General features: G+C 36.1%; 10 protein-coding genes across 10 annotated transcripts; 5 read left to right on the top strand and 5 right to left on the bottom strand. All coding sequences in view use genetic code 12, as the record gives it.

Moving 5' to 3' along the window:
* Window positions 1-99: 99 nt before the first annotated feature.
* Window positions 100-942, top strand: KGF56_004050 (U2-type spliceosomal complex subunit; the record flags this gene model as incomplete). The annotated part of the gene is made up of 1 exon (XM_049325448.1): window positions 100-942. The coding sequence occupies one exon, from the start codon at window positions 100-102 to the stop codon at window positions 940-942; it is 843 nt and encodes a 280-aa protein (XP_049178908.1).
* Window positions 943-1,128: 186 nt separating this feature from the next.
* On the bottom strand, window positions 1,129-2,250 carry KGF56_004049 (chromatin DNA-binding HSP70/DnaK family ATPase; the record flags this gene model as incomplete). Its single annotated transcript, XM_049325447.1, has 1 exon — window positions 1,129-2,250. One exon carries the CDS (start codon window positions 2,248-2,250, stop codon window positions 1,129-1,131), a length of 1,122 nt encoding a protein of 373 aa, XP_049178907.1.
* Window positions 2,251-2,517: 267 nt separating this feature from the next.
* On the top strand, window positions 2,518-3,261 carry SPC34 (Spc34p; the record flags this gene model as incomplete). Its single annotated transcript, XM_049325446.1, has 1 exon — window positions 2,518-3,261. One exon carries the CDS (start codon window positions 2,518-2,520, stop codon window positions 3,259-3,261), a length of 744 nt encoding a protein of 247 aa, XP_049178906.1.
* Window positions 3,262-3,489: 228 nt separating this feature from the next.
* On the bottom strand, window positions 3,490-4,025 carry RPL30 (60S ribosomal protein eL30; the record flags this gene model as incomplete). The annotated part of the gene is made up of 2 exons (XM_049325445.1): window positions 3,490-3,807; window positions 4,014-4,025. 2 exons carry the CDS (start codon window positions 4,023-4,025, stop codon window positions 3,490-3,492), a joined length of 330 nt encoding a protein of 109 aa, XP_049178905.1.
* Window positions 4,026-4,845: 820 nt separating this feature from the next.
* Window positions 4,846-5,313, top strand: RPL24A (60S ribosomal protein eL24; the record flags this gene model as incomplete). The annotated part of the gene is made up of 1 exon (XM_049325444.1): window positions 4,846-5,313. The coding sequence occupies one exon, from the start codon at window positions 4,846-4,848 to the stop codon at window positions 5,311-5,313; it is 468 nt and encodes a 155-aa protein (XP_049178904.1).
* Window positions 5,314-5,460: 147 nt separating this feature from the next.
* On the bottom strand, window positions 5,461-6,435 carry FGR10 (Fgr10p; the record flags this gene model as incomplete). The annotated part of the gene is made up of 1 exon (XM_049325443.1): window positions 5,461-6,435. One exon carries the CDS (start codon window positions 6,433-6,435, stop codon window positions 5,461-5,463), a length of 975 nt encoding a protein of 324 aa, XP_049178903.1.
* Window positions 6,436-6,994: 559 nt separating this feature from the next.
* On the top strand, window positions 6,995-7,489 carry KGF56_004044 (uncharacterized protein; the record flags this gene model as incomplete). Its single annotated transcript, XM_049325442.1, has 1 exon — window positions 6,995-7,489. The coding sequence occupies one exon, from the start codon at window positions 6,995-6,997 to the stop codon at window positions 7,487-7,489; it is 495 nt and encodes a 164-aa protein (XP_049178902.1).
* Window positions 7,490-7,827: 338 nt separating this feature from the next.
* On the bottom strand, window positions 7,828-12,174 carry KGF56_004043 (serine/threonine protein kinase; the record flags this gene model as incomplete). Its single annotated transcript, XM_049325441.1, has 1 exon — window positions 7,828-12,174. The coding sequence occupies one exon, from the start codon at window positions 12,172-12,174 to the stop codon at window positions 7,828-7,830; it is 4,347 nt and encodes a 1,448-aa protein (XP_049178901.1).
* A 4,357-nt stretch (window positions 12,175-16,531) lies between these two features.
* KGF56_004042 (uncharacterized protein) lies at window positions 16,532-20,345 on the top strand (the record flags this gene model as incomplete). The annotated part of the gene is made up of 3 exons (XM_049325439.1): window positions 16,532-17,121; window positions 17,229-18,300; window positions 18,636-20,345. 3 exons carry the CDS (start codon window positions 16,532-16,534, stop codon window positions 20,343-20,345), a joined length of 3,372 nt encoding a protein of 1,123 aa, XP_049178900.1.
* Window positions 20,346-20,391: 46 nt separating this feature from the next.
* KGF56_004041 (translation machinery-associated protein 20) lies at window positions 20,392-20,979 on the bottom strand (the record flags this gene model as incomplete). The annotated part of the gene is made up of 1 exon (XM_049325438.1): window positions 20,392-20,979. One exon carries the CDS (start codon window positions 20,977-20,979, stop codon window positions 20,392-20,394), a length of 588 nt encoding a protein of 195 aa, XP_049178899.1.
* Window positions 20,980-21,992: the final 1,013 nt, after the last annotated feature.

Here is a 21,992-nt window from a genome sequence, read left to right as displayed (position 1 = left end):
GATTGCAAATCCCAAAAAGGAAAAAAAAAAAGAAAAGAAAAGCCGCAATAATCATCACAAACACACTAGTGCTGATTTATCTAGTCCTAAGAGACAATAATGAAGGAGCTTCTACCCCAGATTATCAACGATGATATCGATCTTTACTCTGTTCTAGTCATACCGAAAGATGCAACTTCACTGGAAATACGACGAGCGTATAGAAAGCAAGCACTTGTTCACCATCCGGATAAAAGCACCGATTCTTCTCGCTTCAATTTGATTCTAACGAGCTTTCAAATATTATCCAATAATGCATTACGAAAACAGTACGATACCTTGCAAGAGTTGAGAAACCAAAAACTCGCTAGTCGGGCTCAAGTTAGTGACTTTATCAAAAAATTTCAAAATGATCTACTCGATAAGGAGAAAGAAGCAGGAGAAGGGGCCAGAAAAAACTATACTACTGATATTGATCAGTTGAGAGAAGATGGTATTAAACGAAGAAGAGTATATGAGCAGACAATTCGGTGGAAAAACAAAACTGGCGTGACAAAGACTATCCATGATATACCATTACCGAACATGTTAAGCTCTTTCAAGACATCGACTGAAGGCAAGTTAAGTTACAAGAACAAACCTAATTTGGAAATCACCGAGATGGTGTTGTCAGAGATAATGAGTATTTTTGGGGCTATAAAAAGGGTAGAATTGAAAGGAAACGATAGTAGATATGCATATGCTATAATTGAGTACCAGGATGCATTTGGTTTACAAAATGCTTTAGCTTACGATTACTCGTCAGCCAGGAAATGGGACGGCACAAAAGTGAGAAAATTGGCTAGTTTATTGAGATCATTTGAAAAGTGCAATACTAACTTCAACGGTAATTGGACCGACAATCAGAAAGTAAACAAGATTCTCGATCAATATGTTAGATCCGTATCTGACCAGGTAACGTAATTGAATATTAAAAAAAAAAAAACAAGGTTACCTTGACTTTTCAAAATCTACATTTTTTTTTTTTTTCAATTTTGATCTGCGATCACAATCAAACGGATGAAACAGGACAAACCCATCTCAAATCCGAGGATCACTTTTTGTTTGTCTAGAGGTGGAAGAAACCCACGATGACTGCTTAACTGTGTATTAATCATCTCTCCAATTGATAAGCACTTCATCTGTTCTAAACCTTTGTGTACACACACTGTCATTTAACTCGGTGGTTTGTCCCATCCTATATTGCAACAACCCAGCATGAGCAATCATTATCCCATTATCTATACAAAATCTTTCGTCTGTAGCAAAAATTTGTCCATTTAACCGATCTTGAATCATAAGCTTCATCATCTCCTGTAGCCTTTCATTCGATCCCACACCACCAACTATTAGAACTTGGTTACTGTCAACATGAGCTAAAGCGCGCTCAGTAATCTCAACTAGCATGCTAAATAACACTTCCTGTAATGAAAAACATAAATCTTCTGCTGTGATTAATTCCCCAGTCTCTTTATCTACCAAATTCTTTCTTTGCTTTGTACTAAACATGTCCTTTGCAATACCATCAATAGAAGCCAAGATACCCGACATTGATAAATCCATTCCTTTAACGGTATATGGTAAATTCACTAGATGCTTGCCACGCTTAGCCATTTGCTCAATGTTGTAACCAGGGGCGGGTTCATTTGGAATCTTCAAAGTTCTAGCAAACCGATCGAGACAATTTCCAATAGCAATATCCAAAGTTTCCCCAAATATACGATACCGCTGTTTAGAATAAGCAATGACTTGAGTATTGCCACCACTCACGTACAAAACTACTGGATTCGAAGCGCCGGTGATTTCTCTCCCCATTTCAATATGGCCAACACAATGGTTCACTCCGACTAAAGGTATATCCCATAATTGGGCCAAAGTTCTTGCTGCTATAACAACACTTTGTAAAGGTGCACCCATTCCTGGACCTTGTGTAAAACAAATACAATCAATATCTTCTCCTGAGATCTGTGCAGTAGCAAGTGCCTTCTTGATAACTCGTACTATCCAGTTCCTATGATGTCTTGCAGTATCTCGAGGCAAAAAACCTTCTCCTGGCGGCGTTATATATGTATCTCGTATATTAGATAAAACTTGTGCGCGATTACTTGAAGTTAAGGGACCAGGTAAGTGCTTAATTACACCTACTCCCAACTTGTTAGCTGACCCTTCAAGTCCTAAAGCCACATAGCATGATTTCCCGGGCCGTAAATGCTTGTCTAAGTCTACCACCATACCTCACAATCAATAGCTAACGACCTCCTCTCCCCATAAACTCCTATAGCTCTCTCTCTTGTGCTCATCTCATCTCTTTGAGTTTTTTTCTCCTGCTATTGATGAACTTCCCAAAACGAACGTATATGCGGCTCCACAAAAAGGTAAACAAAAAAAAAGGGCCCCGTCATCGGTCTTTTTTTTTCTTTAAGGCGCGCCGATGGTGAAGATTCAATACATCACATTAGTCAAGTTAATTGGCAGATAAAGTGAGTAATTTTAGTTGATATGTCTCTATTTGACCAGCTTGCTCGTCTAGAACAAGCGACGAGGAATATTGAGTTGTACGAATTTCCCAATGCTCATATGTTTACCAATGCGATAGTAAACCACCCACTGATAACATCTTTATTGAAAGATCCTTCTAATGATGAAAAACATTTGTACAAGATAATCAAAAGTAGAATACCTGGCCAAGTACACGATATACTGAAGATAGAGCGAGTTGATGGTAGAAAAAGGTATATTGAGCATGACTATAACGAGGAAAGTTTTTACGACACAAGCTATGAATCGCAAGAACAAAACCATGAAGATCCAATTACTCGATTACCGACATTACTACCTCCGAGTAACTCTACACAGCAAGTGAATTTGACCCTGAGCTTAAATAATATCGATAATCCTTTACAAAGAATTGAGCGCCTTCTATCAATAATGACAAAGTATCCCAATTTGATTGTAAATTATGATGAAGTAAATACAAAACTTCATCAATATCAACAAGATTACAACATGGTTATCAATGATATCGATGAAATGGAAAATGAGATAGAAGAGTGTAAAAATGTGCTTAAAAATGATTACAAGGTTGCTGTTAGTCCAGTGAAGAAAAGCCGCGAAACGGGATTGCTAAAAAGTGAGTATAATGATTCTCAAGACCAATTGATTGATCTTGATATTTTGATACAAAAGGAAGAAGAAGAAGTGCGCAAATTGGAGCAGGAAATGAATAATTGGCACAACAACTAGACTAAATGAGTAATTGGCACAGCGATCAGACTAAATGAATAATTGGCACAACATTAGACTATATGAATAATTGGCACAACAATTGGGTAATTCTTCTACGTGTCTGTGGCAGCTAGTGTGCTCCACCATCTCGCTCTGCTCGATAGAGTCGATTCCTAAATGGTTGAGAAATGTGAATTTATTACATTATATAGTTCTATACTCATATCCCTAAAATCATAAATAACCTTAGATAGAAGTAAGAATATCAGAATCACCAGCATCCAAAATGGATAAAGTACCAACTCTGAATAATTTACCACAAACGGTACCTAATTCATTGTTACCACCTTGGAAATAGTAAACTGGAGTCTTTGACAACATAGCGTAATATTCCAATTCGGATTTTCTCAAAACTGGGGTATTAGCAGCAATGACAACTAATTTAGCCTTACCTGTTCTTAATGATTTAACAACAGACTTGTAACCCAAGGTGTATTTACCTGACTTGATAGTCAAAGCCAATTTGGCATTAATGTTTTCTTGGTTCTTTGCTGATTTTGGTGCCTAAATTATTACAAATTGGTCAGTATTAAATGTACATTTTTTTTTGAAAAGGGAGGGCTTTCCCCGCCCCCGCCCCTCCGCCATCGTATCAACATTAATCGTTCAAAAATCCTGCAAATCAGTCACATGGGTGAATGCGCCTAAGATTTTGTATTGGATAAAACAAAACTAGCCAAAAAGAATAAAAGCATTTGCCGTGGTAAGACATTAGCTTTCATATTTTCACCAAGCTGATAATAACCAAATAAAAGAAAAGAGGGGAAAAAAACGATTGTTGAGTCAACGATTGAGACGACGAGTGTTGAGTTAATCTAAGTTATACGGACCATCTCTGTGTTTGTTTAATAGTAAATCAATAGTACACTCCGGTCTTGATGTGAAGAAAACAAATAATCTAAAATATCAAATAGTCATACTCGATTGAAAAATTAAATTTTATAATGAAAAACTGAAAGAACTTTGTCGAGAAGAGATGATGTGAAAAGAAAGAAAGAAAGGAAAAAAAAAAATATATCACTATCACGTGACAGGGGCTACAGCCCATGTGTGATTTTTTTCAGCGCTACTAAATTTTTTTTTCAAGTGTCCTCTGTCTGCTGGGTGAAAAAAAAACCTATAGAGATTTTGAAGTTTCAATACTAGTTAGAACCGATAGCTTCTTAGATCAATTAGCCACTTAATAGGTATGTCATATCGAATAGAGTGAACAACGGTGACTGGGACATGTCAGAACAACTTGAGAAAGGGATTAAGAAATGCTATTATGGGAGTGAAGTTATTGATTTTGTTCAAAGAAACCCCATTTAGAGGAAACAGCTTTTTCACATCGAGGAAAGAGCTTTTTTATATCAAGGAAACACCCATTTAGAGGAAGCAGCTTTTTCACATCAAGGAGGTACCTGCTGGGAGGATGTCACGACTAGTTATATGTTGTTTTAAAGTTGAAATCCCACATCAACTCTTTTTCCCCTTTCCCGGACTAACTCTTCCTCCCACTTATTAGTATACTAACAGTTTTTCCCCTTTGCAATATAGAATATGAAGATTGAAGTTGATACCTTTTCAGGTTCCAAGATCTACCCAGGTAGAGGTACCTTGTTTGTTAGAGGAGACTCTAAGATTTTCAGATTCCAATCATCGAAATCTGCCTCCCTTTTCCACCAAAGAAAGAACCCAAGAAGAATTTCATGGACCGTTTTATACAGAAGACACCACAAGAAAGGTATTTCTGAAGAAACTTCTAAAAAGAGAACCAGAAAGACCATTAAACACCAGAGAGCTATTGTTGGTGCTTCATTGGAATTGATCAAAGAAAGAAGAAGTCAAAAACCATCTGACAGGAAAGCTGCTAGAGATTCCAAATTAGCCAAGGACAAAGAAGCTAAGAAAGCCGCAAAAGCCGCTAGAAAAGCTGAAAAGGCCAAGGCTGCTGCTTCAGGTGCTTCAGTTGTTTCAAAACAAGGTGCTAAAGGTTCATTCCAAAAAGTTAAAGCTACTTCTCGTTAAATAGAGTCAATGAAAAAGATTTTGTAAGAATAGTTTTGAAAAGAAGCAAAGAAGATGAAAAAATGAAAATTGAAAAAAAGAAAATAACGAATACAAATCGTGTTGTAATTTAGTCTAATATTTATCTTTACGTGGGGAGAATAAACCTTAAAGTTGAATTAAATATTCACCAAATGTAAAACATCCTTTTTTCTCTCTAAAGCTGAGTATAGCTCTTGAATCGCCGCCAACCTTGTACCCAAAATAAAAGGACTCTGTTGAGTGGCCATAAACTAGAGTAGCTGTTGACTCGTCATACCTCTTGAACACAACAACAAATCCGATATAAAATTTCGGATCGGTTTCAAACAAGACTTTTTCCAAATATTGACCATAATTGGATTTCTCACTGGTATCAAAAACTTCAATAATCAGTGTTGCCAAATGATCTCGAATGATTTGTTCTCCATTTCCTGAACACATACAACAAATCATATAGTCCTGTTCCTCTTTGAAACTGATTGCGGCACCCATAACACCGGCACACCCAATTCTCCCCGGTAGCTTAAAGTAGTTACCACCTGAGGAAGTCACCATTGCCACTTCTGTATCGTTGATCTGGATCAACCCAATAGTATCTGAAACCTCCTGCTCCTTAATATTCGAGGTTGCGTCCTTCTTATAAGCATTAAAAGTATTATAAGATTTTATACTAATCAAGTCGTCGTCGTCGTCCTCATTTATGTCCATATAATTTTTCAAACTAGTACAGTTCAACGATATCGGAGCTACTAGACCATCAAGTTGTCCATATTGCTGATCAATCTCCAGAAATATTCGTGCCATTTCCTCGGTTGGATTACGACATTTTAGCCCGGTTAATGATCCCATCTTCACAGATGGCTTGTTCTCCTCACTTCCATCAGCTGTATACAGAATAAAACTCGCATCGATCTCAACTTTGCCCAACATGTTCAAACTTGAGCCAAATCCAGTATTGGTTAATGCCGAATTTTCAAGTACTTCAGCAGCGTCAATTAATGAATTCTTCAGTAGCGCTTTTTTAATCAAAGTCGCATACTTCTTATTTAAAGATTCATTATGGTTTCCAGCTCCGATATGAAGTATTAACAAATCCTTCATATGATACTTGTAGTCAACTCCGTGTTTGTGCATACTTAATTTTTGAAAATAAATATATATATATATATATATACATATAATGTAATGTAGTTTAACGCGTCTGGAATAGAAGGAAAAGAAAAAAAATATATATATATAAAAAGATAATGAGGTGGTGGCAGGTGAAAAAATTGAACAATATGACTCAAAATTTTGGCCTTATCTTGGGGCAGATGGGGCCTATGGGTCCATGGGCCCATCTGGCGGGGCCAGATTATCAACTTTGTACAATGAAACACAATTCTGTACTAATGGAGGTCAAACGTTAGATCTGCATACCATAATTTGCCCCAACACTGTAGAACAAAAAGCATCACCCCCGTCTCTTTCCCCTAGAGTGTGTTTATGTCCTCTCCCTCTGTCTCCTCTTCCCCATTTTGTATACTATATATATATATTTATTTCATGGGTCTGATTTCCAAATTGCCACTCATATATCCCAAATTTATTTTTTCCCCAGACCCTTTATATTATGATTGATAAAAAGGAATTAGTACTCAGGAAATTCCAACTACAAGGAATGAAAACATCACACGTTTCAACGACTTCCACTTCGTCGTCTTCCACATCCTCGTTATCGAAATTTAGCTCATTTTTAAACAAAACATCAAAAATTTTCCACTTTTCAAAGAGACAACATACAAAACTCGACAGTGGGAAAATCAAACCAGATTCTCAATCAAATATCATAAATGCAAACGATAGAGTCTTCAAGTTCAACTTGTATCCATTCAATGTAGCAAAAAATAATGATCATCTTTATATGGAGGAGAATTATTATAGTATGGTTAGCGCACGTAGTGTATCGAGTTGCAAACGGCTGCGAAAAATTGAATATGTTGTGGTTGCAGAACAATCAAGAAAAGGGTCCTTGTTATATGCGGCACTGAAAACGACCATTGAATCTTCAAGCTCAGCAACACTACAAACAAGTGTTATTTTGGATCAGGATATAGAGAAGGGGAATAATGATAACGTGGAGGACGAACTAAGATCACTAGGGTCAATATCATAACTGGTCCTACCTGTAACCCTTTTTTTATATACAAATGTCGTATAGCGACACGACATTATTTTTTCTTATCATATATTTTTGTTTATATAAGAGATGAACTCAATATATATATATATATACACATACAGACTCGAACAAGATAAGAAAAGAAAAGAAAGGGCAAGACTTTATTCATTCAGAAAATATGCAAAAGATTCTTTTTTTTTTTCACATTTTGAAATAATATTTACCTACTTTCTCATCAAGAGAAGTTATTGCTCTAGAACTTATTACCCAAAAGTTATTGCTCTAGAACTTATTACCCAAAAGTTATTGCTCTAGAAGTTATTACCCTAAAGTTATTGCTCCTTTTTTTTACTTGTTTCATCGCATCCATTATTACTCTCCCTTCGTTCCTCAATCATATCCTTAACCATCTCATCAGGAGTGTGTTGCAAAACACCCACTGCAACCGAGTTTGATCTATAATAAGATGGTCGATTCTCTTGAAATTTCCTTGCTGAAGTTTCAACAATGACTTGATGGTCATTGTCTAGATGTTTCGTAGCATTAGGAAAATGCAGAAAGATTGGTGCCTTGTTATAATGGTTGTTGAATTGGTAGTTATAAATGTGTTGTCGAAACAATTGTTTATGCAAATTGGATTGCTGCTGCTTTAGATTATTCTGACGCGCTTCAATACTCTTTTTGTTACTTTCTTTTAGGTTTTCAATGGATGCAGGCTTAATTGAAAGAGAAGCGGCAGAAGCAGCAGCAGCAGCAGCAACAGGGAGTGATGGTGATAAGACTGCTCTTGCTAAAGGTGGTGGTAGTGATACTGACGGTATGGAGGATACGTTTTTTTCAACCACAGATTTCTGCACCCCCGAATGGGGACTCACTTCCGCGAGTCCACTATTAATGACTTGCGACAGTCTCAGATTATTCGCCACAAGAGTGGCACCAATTAAAGCCAGTGGAACATCTTCAAACTCCGGTGATCCAGCATGGAAAATTACAGGAGCAACATCATCAACCCTTTGCGTGGAGCCAGCCAAGTATGGCAAATGAGAATCATGCGATTTCGCTCTAGTGGCATGCGATAAAAATGGTGGTCTATTTGCAGGTGCAATCTTTGAACGGAATGCAAGTGTTAAATCTTCTTCATCCGATTCCTCATCTTCTTCTTCATCATCAATAATATTCCCTGACTTTTTGTTTGAAAAAGATGGCGATGACGATGATGATGCATTATCTGTCGTGTGCGAGGAGTAGGATTCACAGCTTGAATTTTGAGAGAAAAACTTGGCATTACCTATTTCCGGTGCAATACCATTCTCCGCCTCCTCTTCATCGTTGTTAGTACCTCCTCCTCCTCCTTCTCTTTTACTACTTTTTGCCTTATTGTAGGTGCTACTCATTTGCTCACCCAAATTGAAAGCTCGGAATCTGTCATTGATATCGTTTGTCGGAAAACACTTTCCCAAATCAGCTTCGGAAAAACTAGGTTTTCTTCTTAACATCTGCTTGGCAAAGACCGAATCCGTTCCTCCATTAGCAATCATGTTTTCGTACTCTTTATACTTCATGTTTAGATAGTCATCGTTGATGCTATCTAGTGAGGCAAAGCTTCCTGTGAGTGGCAATGACATGAACGAAGTGTCCAAATGGTCATCAAGATCAAGATGTTTGGCTACTGTTGTATTCAAGAATGGCTCGTTTCTATTGTTACCAGCGTTACCAGTTGGCGAAAGCTGCTCATCTGATTGACCATCAGATCTCCCCATCTGATATTGAATAAGCTCAAAGTTGGGTTTAACAGCAGGAACTGGAATTGGAGTAACAATTGTTTGACTTTCCTTTTGAAAAGGTGGAACTTGCGACTGTGTTTTAACATGATCTTGAGATTGAAAAATACTCTTTGATGTAGTCGCCGCATTGGTTGAACTTACCTCGTTTGAGGTAGAACTCTTATTTGAAGAGTTGAGGTGCACCGAAAACAAACTTGATCTTCTTCTCTTGTCATCTTCTTGTTGGATCCCTTTGAAAGTTTCAAGTACAGATTGATTTTTGAGGTACAAGTTTCCTCCAACATTTCGTTTTGTCTCTATTTGCGGGGCTTCAACTCCACCAGCGCTGCCTCTTCTGCTAGTGCTGGTAGCATTTTGCGAATCAATCATCTCATGTAGTATACTTTTCCCACCTTCTCTTGGTACAGTGAGTGAATATGGATTTTGATATGAAATTGAAGAACTGGAATTGGTAGACACTTGGTGTGAAAGCTGCGAAGGTATATGAGGAGTGTGGTTATGCAACTCGGGAATATTCTTGGTTAATGTAGTAGTTGAGGAATCATTAACTACTGGTAACAGTAATGGTAATGGTAATGGCAATGGCGAAGCTGAAGCTGTGATTGGTTGTTCTGACAAAATCACCGAGTAATTATTTTGTAATCGGTTAAGTTTAATAGCCGAGTTAAAGTTTGAATAACTACTTGAAGACTCGTCGCTTGATTCACTTTTCGAAAGCTCGAGCTGCATCGCATGAAACTTACTTTTGATTTCAGAATCTTTTAATCCGCCTGCTTTGATAGCTTTAACTAAGTTGCGTTTGATTCTAGTACCAACTCCAATTACGGCATTATCTATTTCGTTTTTGGAGACTATATCGTGATCCTCTAAATTGAAATCAAGTGGTGTTTCATAACCATTTGTACTATTGAGATTAAACAAATCATATAGTGATTCCATGTCATCGTCCAAGTCCATCAATGTAAATGGATGCTCCTTAATCTCCTTGATTGTAATTCTTTCTTGACTGTTTTTGCGCAACATTTTGCTCACTAAATCTTTTGCTAGTTCAAATTCTTCTTCATGGACTGAACTAGGTGAATTAAATTCACTGATACTTTTGGGAAATTCCAATGGTTTATTAACAATTACACTGAATAATTCATACTCAGTATCAGCATTAAACGGGACCTTACCGAATAAAAGACAATACAACGTTACACCTAAAGCCCAAATATCTATTCTTTTATCAATTTTGGGTGATTTTGGGACCCGGTCATCGTTACTCTCACCATCACCTTCGCCTCCACTTTCACCAGTGTCTAGTTGACACAATTCGGGCGCGAAAAAAGCTGGCGTGCCTGCGGTTTTGGCTAAATCCAACTCGTTGACTAAATGACCTTCTTCGCACTCACTGAGTGATGAAGCAAAAGAAACTCCAAAGTCACTGATTTTCACCACATTATCAGAAGAAACTAATAAATTTGCCGGTTTGATATCGCGGTGGACTACCCCTTGCATATGGAGGTACTCCAAACCGAGTAAGACATCTCTAAAGATTTTTCTCGATTGCCTAAACGTTAGGTTAGGCGAAAATTCATTTGATAGCAAATCCTCATCGTTATTGGAGGACAAGCGATGATGTGGCTGGCGAGGACCTCCACCACTTCCGCAACAAGGTATATCTTCTTCACTATTATTATCACCATTACTATTACTGTTGCTATTCGTAGTAGTAGTAGAAGAAGTAATATTATCATCGAAGGAATAAGTCTTTCCCTTGCTCAACAAATCTGATTGTAGTTTTTTCCATTTGATTTCTCCCTTTCCCATATACTCCAAAACCAAGTATATCTTGAGAGAAGTTGCATCATCAAGTACTTCTCTCAAGGACACGATATGCTTATGTTTGCATTTCTTCATTATTGCAATTTCACGTTTTATTTTCCTTTCGTATTCATTGATAAGAGGTGTTTTTGAATCTTTGCGCATCCGAAGTGCAGGTCTTTCCCTTTTAGACTTTCGATTGATGATTTTGATGGCCACTAGTTCATTATTTATCAAATCCTTTGCTAATTTGACTTTCCCATGTTCTCCTCTTCCAATTTCCTTTAGTATTTCGTATGTGTTTAAAACTTTCCTTCGAGTTATAGGGTCATATTCTAATAAAACACGAGTTGTTTCCTTTACAGGAGGCGAATAACCTGACTTTGAAGTAGGAGGTTTGGAGTACAAGTTGGTATTTGACTGAGACCGTGACCTTTCTGCTGAATGAAAAAATACGGGAGATATAAACCCATTATTAGAACTAACGCCGCCATATCTGTCAAGTCTCTGCTGCAGCTGTTCCAAAATTGGGCTTTTTAGTCGGGCATTACCGTTATTGTTGTTATTATCGTCATTACTAGTTTGTTCTTGTTCTTGTTGTTGTTGTTGTTCAAAAGTAGAAACATGCAATCCCGGTATTGAAGGAGTAGTGTGTTGAGTATCTACTTGATGCTGCTGGTGCTGATGATGATCATAGTCGAGGATATTGTCATTTGGAGACGAAAAAGGAGAACAAGAACTTGATTCTCGAGTTTTGACACCGTTGGCATTTTTCGTCGAGTCGATAGGATTTTGTGACAATTGTTGGATATTATTATCTTTCATGGTATCCACATGGATGTCTGCATAACAAGGAGGCTGTTGTTTGGTTGTCCCCCGAGGCAAAGGAACCCCTGGATTCTTATTCTCAGCGGATTTGTGGAAAGGATTTAAATGGTTTGAGAAAAGAGGTTGTAGATGGTGAAACAACTGATGACGCTGGATCCCCGAAGCAGTTTCTGTAGTGGAAGTGGAAGTAGTAGTGGTGGTATTATTATTTGTTGTTGTAGTATTGGTAGTAGTTACTGGGGATGTGGATAGTGAAGACATTCAGTAATACTAAGATACCAACGAACAAAGACGATTGAGCCTTTGACACGATAATATGTGGAAAATTTAGGGTAAGTTTAATTATCAACAATAATGAACCAAAGGGTGTTTGCTGCAAACAATGAAATATTTCAAATTTCGACTCAAGCATGTAAAAATAATTTTTACAACAATCAAACTCGAGTGAAATAAATTGTTAGCTTGTGAGGGCAGTTAAAAAGGGTGGGTTGGATTTATATGTAGGTTGGCCGATTGACAAAATTGGCAATTTAGCAATGGAGTTTTACTTGAGATTGCTGTTGTAGTATTTGTTGAAACTGGCAAAAGGTATTTCGTAGTCGGAACTATATTAACCTATCTCTAGTTATATATATCAATCAACAACCGAGATTTACGGTATATCAAGCTAAAAGATTTCTAGTCTATACTTGAAAGTTTATCACTAATATGCTCTAATAGAGTATGAGTTGTAATTCTACTTTGAATCGAGAAACAATTCTTTTTTCTATTAACCTTCACTAGCGATTAACCTTCACTAGGGAGCGAAGCGAGCTAGTGGAGCAACACTGACGATCAAGCTTCACTAGCTCGCTTCGCTTCCTAGTGAAGCAACACTTTGTACCTTGTAGGTGTAAGAGGTAGAGTAAAAGGTAAGTGTAGGTACAAGAGGTGTAGCTAAGTGTAGGTGCAAGGTGTAGCAAAGAGTAGGTGCAAGGTGTAGCAAAGAGTAGGTGCAAGGTGTAGCAAAGAGTAGGTGCAAGGTGTAGCAAAGAGTAGGTGCAAGGTGTAGCAAAGAGTAGGTGCAAGGTGTAGCAAAGAGTAGGTGCAAGGTGTAGCAAAGTGTATATGCAAGAGGTAGCCAAGTGTAGGTACAGCTCCCGAGAGTAGGAGAATACCCTTGTTACAAGTAACCAGTAGGCTAAAGTATAAGTTTTGGCCAAGTTTTTAGCGTTCCTTCTGTTTATGATGGATAGGTGATTCTGAATTTCTTTTTCACAGGTTTTTTTTTAAAGTTTCCAGCTTGAATATTAATCGTCTCTGCTTTACCTTTTTATATAGAAAAAGTCTCACTTTACCTTTAAGAAAGAGGTGGTATTTGCAACAGTATTCTCTGGTTCATTATTGATATAAGGATAAACAATCTTTTCCCGTGGTGAAATCTAATTATCATAATAATTGATGGAGAAATGTATTTGAATAAACCGAGAATCTTGAACTTGTAATTAATACAGATTTTAGTCTTTACTATACTAGCTTTTCTATTCTATACTAGCTCTCTAGCTTTACTAGCTTAAGGAACAAATAGGTAATGTAGGACTACTTTTGCTTCCACTGCGTGAACTATATCCCTTACCTTTGCCATAATCTAATTACTTCTAACACATTCCCTAATCCCTCAAACCCTTTCATAGGATCGTTGTCAAGCAAAAACTTATAAACCAGATAAATTAACGGTTATATTTTGCTTTTATATAGAAAGAGGTTTAAATTTTTAATGCAAAGTTTTAGAAGATATAGACTATGTTAAATATCCCAAAAGGGGTAAAACATATGCACCATCCCTGTTTAATTCTTATATATAGCTCCTCCATATATGCTTTCTCTAGTATACTAGCTCTCTACACTATGCTAGCTTTCTGTATACTAGCTCTCTACACTATTACCTTTCTCTACTATGCTTTTCCCTATCCATTTCTCCTCTACATTTCATGTATATTTTTCTCCTCTACATTTCTCTTTTGTTATCCCCTTTGTTCTCCTTTTTTCTTGTCACTATCAAACAGAGCGAAATAGTGGAGCACTAACTAGCTCATTTCAACACAAACTTTTCTTGTCATACTGTGTTTTCTCGGTAAAACTAGACGTTTTTTGTTGTTACTCACTACTAGCAAAAGATTCCCCAATGATTGTCTTTTGTGTTTTCTACTCTACTCTACCACTGGTTTCCACTCTTTCACTAGTTTCCACTCGACCACCGATTTCTACTCTACCTTCTAATAGCTTTTCAAGTCTATAAAAAAGAAATTGTAATTATATGAGGTATATCAAGTAGTATATTCTAAATTTTAGTATAAATTAGGTAATGTTAATATCAACAATATAAGATATATAATAGATTAACGAAATAGAATCAAGAGTAATCATATTTATATATTAAATACTCTATAATAATTATTAGATATATCTATATTTGATTATTACAACTTGAATGTATTCTTATTTTCCCAATCTCATTAATGTATTATATGCACAGGATATATATGTGATTTATAGTGGGATTATTTAGAAGCATTTATATATAAAATACAATGGGTGAATATATTTATAAATATACACCACTTCAAATTTAACAATATATATATTAGAGATAAGAGAACATAGAATTTTTCCTTGCTGGAGATGCCACTTTGGAAATAAACACAATTTCATCTTTAAAGACTTTGGCTTTAAGTCCTGTTTGTATTAATTTAAGTATGATAGGATCTTTGATTCGAGATTCTATAATGTGCATAAAAACATTATAAACTCATATTAGTTTTTTTCTTTTAATCTAGCTTAATCTTTTTTGTTAGATGTTCTTTGACATATTATGTACTTTATTATGACTATTATATGATATAGATTTTTTGGTATAGAAAGGATATTTATTAAAATAGAATAGTATTTTGCTTTCCTATTCCCGATTTCTACCACTATTTACACCGACACTATCGAGCGAAGCGAGATAATGGAGTAGAAATCAAACCCGTGTGTATAGACTATCGAGCAAAGCGAGATAGCATTATCTACTCTGTCAACCTACACTCTCAATCTACACCCTCAATCTACACCCTCAATCTACACTCTCTATAGACTATATCGCTTTGCTCGATAGTCTTTATCTACGTCTCACAGCAATCTCTTTACTCTTGGCTACTATCATCAGGTTTACATATATCTTACTGTTTATCAATATACTGCATTTTGTATATAATCAATAGAGAAAAGACTAATATAGATATACAGATATCTGTATTACATACGAATCGACATACCCGAAAGGATAAAGATTATGTCATTTTATATATAGTAGTATATTATTAACAATCTATATAAGGATATACCCGTCCAAATACAATAATAAGCTTATTACTAGTAATCACATATATATAATAATAACAGAGATTACTTTTTTATATCTCCGCGTTTATTATATTTTTTTATATCTCCGTTATTTGGCACTATCAAGCGCGACACTATCGAGCGCGACACTGTCGAGCGCGACACTATTGAGCAGAGCGAGATAGTGGAACCCACTAGTTCTCATAAACACTAGCTGTCATCAACACTAGCTGTCATCAACACTAGCTGTCATCAACACTAGCTGTCATCAACACTAGCTGTCATCAACACTAGCTGTCATCAACACTAGCTGTCATAAACACTAGCTGTCATAAACACTAGCTGTCACCACTAGCTGCCCCCGCTAGCTATATGTATTAGTACTTAGTGTCGATAGTGGAGCAACACTTTGTAGCTTAGTCTTTCAACTGAAAAGTGTAGCCAATGTAGAGATAAGTAGAGATAAGTAGGGGCAAGTAGGGCAAGTAGGGCAAGTAGGGCAAGTAGGGGCAAGTAGAGACAAGTAAAGAGACAGTTTAAGATTAGTAGCGAGAGTCAGTAATATGATACTAGTTGTAAGTTTTCTAATTGTAAACTATTAGCAAAAAGAAAGTTGACGTTTCAATTGTACTTGATACTCTAGACTTGTAGAAATAAGTTTATCTAACAAATTTACCAAAAAGAGAGCAAGAGAAAAGAAGCAAGAGAAAGCAATAGTAAAAGAAGAGTAAATAGTAAAAGAAGAGTAAATAGTAAGGGAAAAAGTAAAAGAAGAGTAAAAGTAAATAGTAACATAAAAAAGTAATAGTGAAATAAAAAGGTAATAGTACGATAAAAATGTAAATAGTACGATAAAAATGTAAAAGGCAAAAGCAAAAAAGAAGCCAGTTAAGAGGAAGAGCAATAAGCTAGTTAAAGGAAGATAAAAAGTAAAAGGTTAATAACCTAATATTAGCTCTCGTGGTTGTAAAAAGGTACAAAGTGTTGCTTTACTATCGAGAAGCGAGATATTGTTGGTGGCGGCTAGTGGTGGCAGCTAGTGGTGACAGCTAGTGGTGACAGCTAGTGTGCTCCACTATCTCACTCTGCTCGATAGTGATAGTGTCGCTCTGTCGCTTTTTTGGTTGCAAAACTTTTTTCTTTTTTCTTTTTTCTTTTTTCTTTTTTCTTAAGCGGCTGAACGTTTTAATTTGGTTGTAAAAACCATCTTTAACAACAACTCTTCTTTTAAAGGCTTCTAGGTAAAGGTATCATCATGGAACACCCAGCTATTCACATAGATTTTGAAGATACAGATATTCTACAGCAACTCTCTGGAGATGTCGTTGGAGGCGGTGGCGGCGGTGGTGGTGGCGCCGAAACAGGAGAAATCGATAATGATCCGCACTCTACCGCTGTATCTTCAACATCTTCTTCAAAACACAAAGCTGAAATCGTTGCCATGTATGACCAGTTGAGAAAACACTATGTCGAAGCAAACTACATGGAAATCATGTTTTTATTGCCTCAACTCACTAAATTCAACATGTTCCCTCCTATTTTCAACTTGATTATAGGTTGTTCTCTAATTCATTTTGGTAGAATCTCAAGTGCTTTCAGAGAAATCGGTTTTGCTATATGTATGGCACCAACTGAAAATAAAAAAAAAGAGTTTATAAAAGTTTTGGCCTATACTTATGCCGATCTCAATAAAAAAGAACATGTCATGGGGTGTCTTGGTGAAATTTTGGACATTTCAAGAAATAATTTGGTTACTACAATCGATTTCGATAATATGAAAACAGAAATTTGTAAATTGGAAAAGGAATTGTTACAAAGACTCGAACAGGCACTGGTAAATAACAAGTATGTTAACTAACAAAAAAAGAAAAGAAAAGAAAAGACACCACCTATACTAACATTCTTCTACCCCTTCATCTGCCCCGGCTTTCGTGACTAATGTTTGTACCTAGATTAAACAAGTTTAAATCATTCGATGATCAGATTTTGGATCTACAAACAGTCGATAAAGTGTTCCCAAAGGATTCATTTACCGGTAAATGCCAAATCATAATTAATAAAATTTACCATGCTGATTCAATGTTGGAGAGGTGGAACAAAGAGAGAAAACCGCTAAAAAATAACCCCTTAAAGATATTAGTTGAAGCCATTTTTGTATTTGGTCCAAATATTGCTTACTATCATATGCTCAAAATGGAGCCAATCATGAACCAGTACTTTGAGTTCCTAGTAAATCAAGCATTGATACCTAGACCAAAAGGCAGAATTGTTTCTAGTTTTTTCACGGGGTCGGTATCAACAGTTTCAATCACCTACGCCCAACAAATTAAAACAATTAAAGGTTTCATCGCCATGTTGCGCCACGAATATAAAGAAGCAGCAGACTTGTTTGCAGAGGCAGCGGATATCGATGATAACAATGTTGAATACAAAACAAATGTTGTTTTCCTCAGAACGTATTGCCAAGCCAATGAAACTAATCAATCAAAGAGAGATTTGGAATTTTTGACTTCTAAAATAACCAAAAATCCAATAAAATCGTCTTTGAAATATCATGTATTGGCAAAAGTATACCACCGGTTGCACGATTTAGAAAGGTTCAAATATAGAAAGAGTATCCTCAAGAATTCAGGTCCCTCGTATCGTGACATGGCACTCAAATGTTACTTATCAGCAGCAACCTTGGCAGAAGACGACGACTTATTAATTGGTGAATACTATGACAATATTCTAAACTTTCTTATTGACGAAGACGAAACTCGAAATGGCTTAAACATGAAAGATTTGGCGTTTTTTTATCAAGTTAGAAACTTATTTTGTTTATACTCGGATTACAACTATTTACATATTCCAGGCTTAGTTTGTGATTGGCAAGTTGTTAAACAAAACACAAAACTTTTGAATCAAATTCAGCAGTACATTGAAAGTCGCAATAGCATTAATGAGAACGACGCAGACGGCAATGCATCTGTGTGTGAGCCTTTCGCCACGTCAAAGAAATTTACAACAAGACTGTTTGATCTTGTTAATTATTGGATCAAAGAATATCAAAGGTACAAAGGAAAAATACCCGATGTTGTAAAAAAGTTTTTGTGAAAAAAAATAATAAAAAAAGAAAACAACTGAATATACCAGGAAAGTCAAAGTCAACGTCAGAGTCAACGTCAAAGTCAACGTCAAAGTCAAAGCCACTTTTCACTAGCCTTTGAAAAGTTTGCTAAGCAATGGAGGGAAAGGGAAGGGGGGGGAGGCAAACAAAGAAATCATTTGTCTTTCTACATCGTCTTTTAATCGAAGAAAGGGAATTGTACAAAATGTGCCCCTTTAACCCTTTTTTTTTTAATTTTTTTTTTTATTAGGTTTCTAAAATCCGAGTATTAGAAAAAATCGGTTATCAAGATCTCTTCACTGGTTTACACCATTTTTTTTTTGGCGTTTCCATGTTAGAATATGCAATCAATGATAGGATTTCCACAAAAGATAATCATATTGCTACGATTAGATACATTGGATACATCCCGGAATGGGGCGAAAAAACACTAGCTTATGGGTTAGAATGGGATGATCCCACAAGAGGAAAAAATAATGGCGAATTAAATAGCATTACCTATTTCAGTCCACGAATCCCACAACTGGCCTCTTTTATTAAATCGACAAATAAGAAATTCAATTGGGTCAGGAAATCCTTTGTTCAGGTGATCAAAGAACAGTATCTTGATGTAGATTACAAAAACCGAGAGATACAAATTGGGAATAAACTAGTTGAGGAATTAGGCTGGGACGAATTGAATCGATATTATTCGAATTTGAGTAATTTGAAATCTTTGACTTTAGACCATCAGTTGATCTACAGAGCCTGGGAAACAAAGAAAACAAAGGAAGGAGGAGAAGAAAAAGGAGAAAGAGAGAGGGATTCTATTTTTGAGGGATTGCGAAATTTGGAAAAATTAGATATTAGTTGTAACTTATTTAATGATTTAAGTGAGGTTTACCTAATTATTTCAAAGTTGCCGAAATTAAAAGAGTTGAACTTAAATGGCAATAGATTTTCCTCTTTTGGGGTTCCTAAGAATTTGCAATTTTCAAATTCAAATTCAAATTCAAATTCAAATTCATTTTCATTGACAAGTCTTAAATTAGCATCGACTTTGATTTCTATGGAAACAATTGATGGCATTTTGCAGTTGCTTCCTCATTTAAAGGAGTTAATTTTATCAGGCAATTACTATCGGGATGAAGATTTGATAAAGCTGGATTTGTTATTGACAAAGAAACCATTGGAGAATTTGGACATGTCATATAATACCCTTTGCACTATTCCTAGACTTAACAATGCTGGGAGCTTGAATTTATCGTATAATAAAATAGAAACAGTACCCACAAACATTGAGAAATGGACTAGCATTACCTCATTAGATCTACGATATAACAGAATTTCTCAATGGGAACAGATTGACTCATTATCTCTTGCCTTGCCCAATTTACAAAAACTAAGAATAAACCATAATCCAATTGTTGATGACATTTCAATTGACGAGATGACAATGCAGCTCATTGCAAGATTTCAATGCGGTACGGATAAACTATGCGAGTTGAATGGTTCTAAACTCACCAAAGAGGAAATTGAAAACGCCGAATTGTATTTCATATCTAAAGTGCAATCAGGTGATATTATTTTTGAAAATGAACCACGCTGGAATCAACTATTGGAAAAGTACGGTGAACAGGAAAAAGGAGGAGGAGGGGAAGGTGATGATGATGATGATGATGATGAAAAAAACATTGTCAATTTTAGACCTTGGATTAAATTACGCCTACAAACGGAAAACTCTTTATCTCAATTTCAAACCCAGAGATTTCTTAGATCCACATCTATTCTAAGCTTTATGGGCTTTATATCCAAAACAGTACTCAATAACCTATCCATTCTACATTTCCAGTTGCATTATTACACGAATGAAGAGAGTAATTTCAAGGCAAAACACCCCATTGAGAATTATTCAAGTACACTAAACGATTATTCATTATCAGAGAATCAAAACATCTACATCACCTATAATGTTGGATAAGTATAGCTCAAAATTTTTATTGTTTCCAAACAAGTCATTTTTCTATTCAATTCTCACTGTGGTTCCATAATCCATCACCTAAATAGTGTAATAACTCAATACCAACGCCTTTGTTCTTGCTTTTAATATCATTAATACTCATTGTCAATTTACCTATTGCCAATGCATTTTCTTTCCCCTCTGCATAAACAGTAACAATGGTACCTTCTTCCCAATCCTCTTCCGGTAATTGAGCACCTTTACTAGTCAATCCGGGACACATGATATTTGCACCTCCCAAAATAAATTTAATTGCACCCCGATCTACTTGAACTCGAGGAAACAACTCGGGATATTTATGTACAATCCTCAAAGTAGGAACGATATCGTCAAAATGTTGGAACAACACAATCTCATTAGAAGAGTTAGAATTCGAGTCAGAGTCTTGTTCATTTGCTTGCTTGTTAACTGAATATAACAGAATTTTTCCTTCACATTTGATCAAGATAACTTGCGATTTCTTCGGTATTATATTGTCGATTGCTCCCTCTAGTTTTGGATATGAATTGGTGAAGTTCAGCTTAAGGCCTCTTTGGACAGAGGACTTTATGTTCGACCTTGAATGGATATCCTCTTTTGAGAATTTCTTGAACATGGTTGGTTAAAATCAAATGAACAAGCTTGTGGGTGCCATACAATTTTGAGATGAGATTTCACTTTATTTTTCGCTTCAACTTTTCTTATAAAAAGAATCTCTTTCAAGAAGCAGTGGAAAATCTACTCTAGTTCGAGCAATTACCAAAGTACAGTTATCCTAGAGCTAGACCTAGAGCTAGAGCAAGGGTCACAGAGTCAGAAAGTAAAATGTAAAGATTTATAATTACAATGCCACCATTTGGTTAATTCATACCTCGGGTGTCATCGCACTCAAAGGAAATCTTCTTAATGAAATCAATCTTGCCCATTATTTTCTCTTTAAAACAATATATATATTATGAATACATGTGTGTAAAGGGAAAATATCCAGCTCAAGACTTGGTTATAGACGGTGATAACAAAAAAACTAAATCGAGCGAGGCACAAGGCATATTTAATAGAAATGTGAATTGTATCAATAAAAATGTAAACTTTGTTTCCACCACCGCCATTTCAAAAACAATCAAATTTTAAAGAAATTCTGGTAATGACCACACTAAACCAAACCTTAAAACTGGATTATTAATGAAATGGGGAGGGGGGTGTGATGAAAAGGAAAGGAAATCTCTCAAATCACCAGACGACACTATCGAGCAAAACATAGTGGCAACACTATGTTTGACAAAAGTGCAATATTGTTCACATTAGACAAAGTAACAATATTGTTCACTTTACTCAGTGCGGTACTTGTCAAGAAAAAGGTTCCAAAAATTCTCTCAACGTCGGGATATTACAAGAATAGCCAACATTGAGAAGCTGTCAGGTTTAAAGTTTTCAACCAGCAAAAACATGCTCTCGGACGAATCCTCACTGAAACACGTAATGCCCCTGCATAAAGATGAGGAAGAAAAGAAGAGAAGAAGAGAAGAGAAGAGAAGAAGGTTTATGAAAAATTTGAAAAATGCGAACTTTCGTGGTGGTATTTATACTGCCCCCCCCCCCCCCTAAATATATTAGCCCCCCAATAAGCAA

Source organism: Candida oxycetoniae, assembly GCF_023343755.2.
Source record: "Candida oxycetoniae strain CBS 10844 chromosome Unknown scaffold19, whole genome shotgun sequence".
Lineage (NCBI taxonomy): Eukaryota > Fungi > Ascomycota > Pichiomycetes > Serinales > Debaryomycetaceae > Lodderomyces > Lodderomyces oxycetoniae.
The sequence above is the reverse complement of the archived record's forward strand: the minus strand, read 5'-3'. Positions and strand labels throughout refer to the sequence as shown.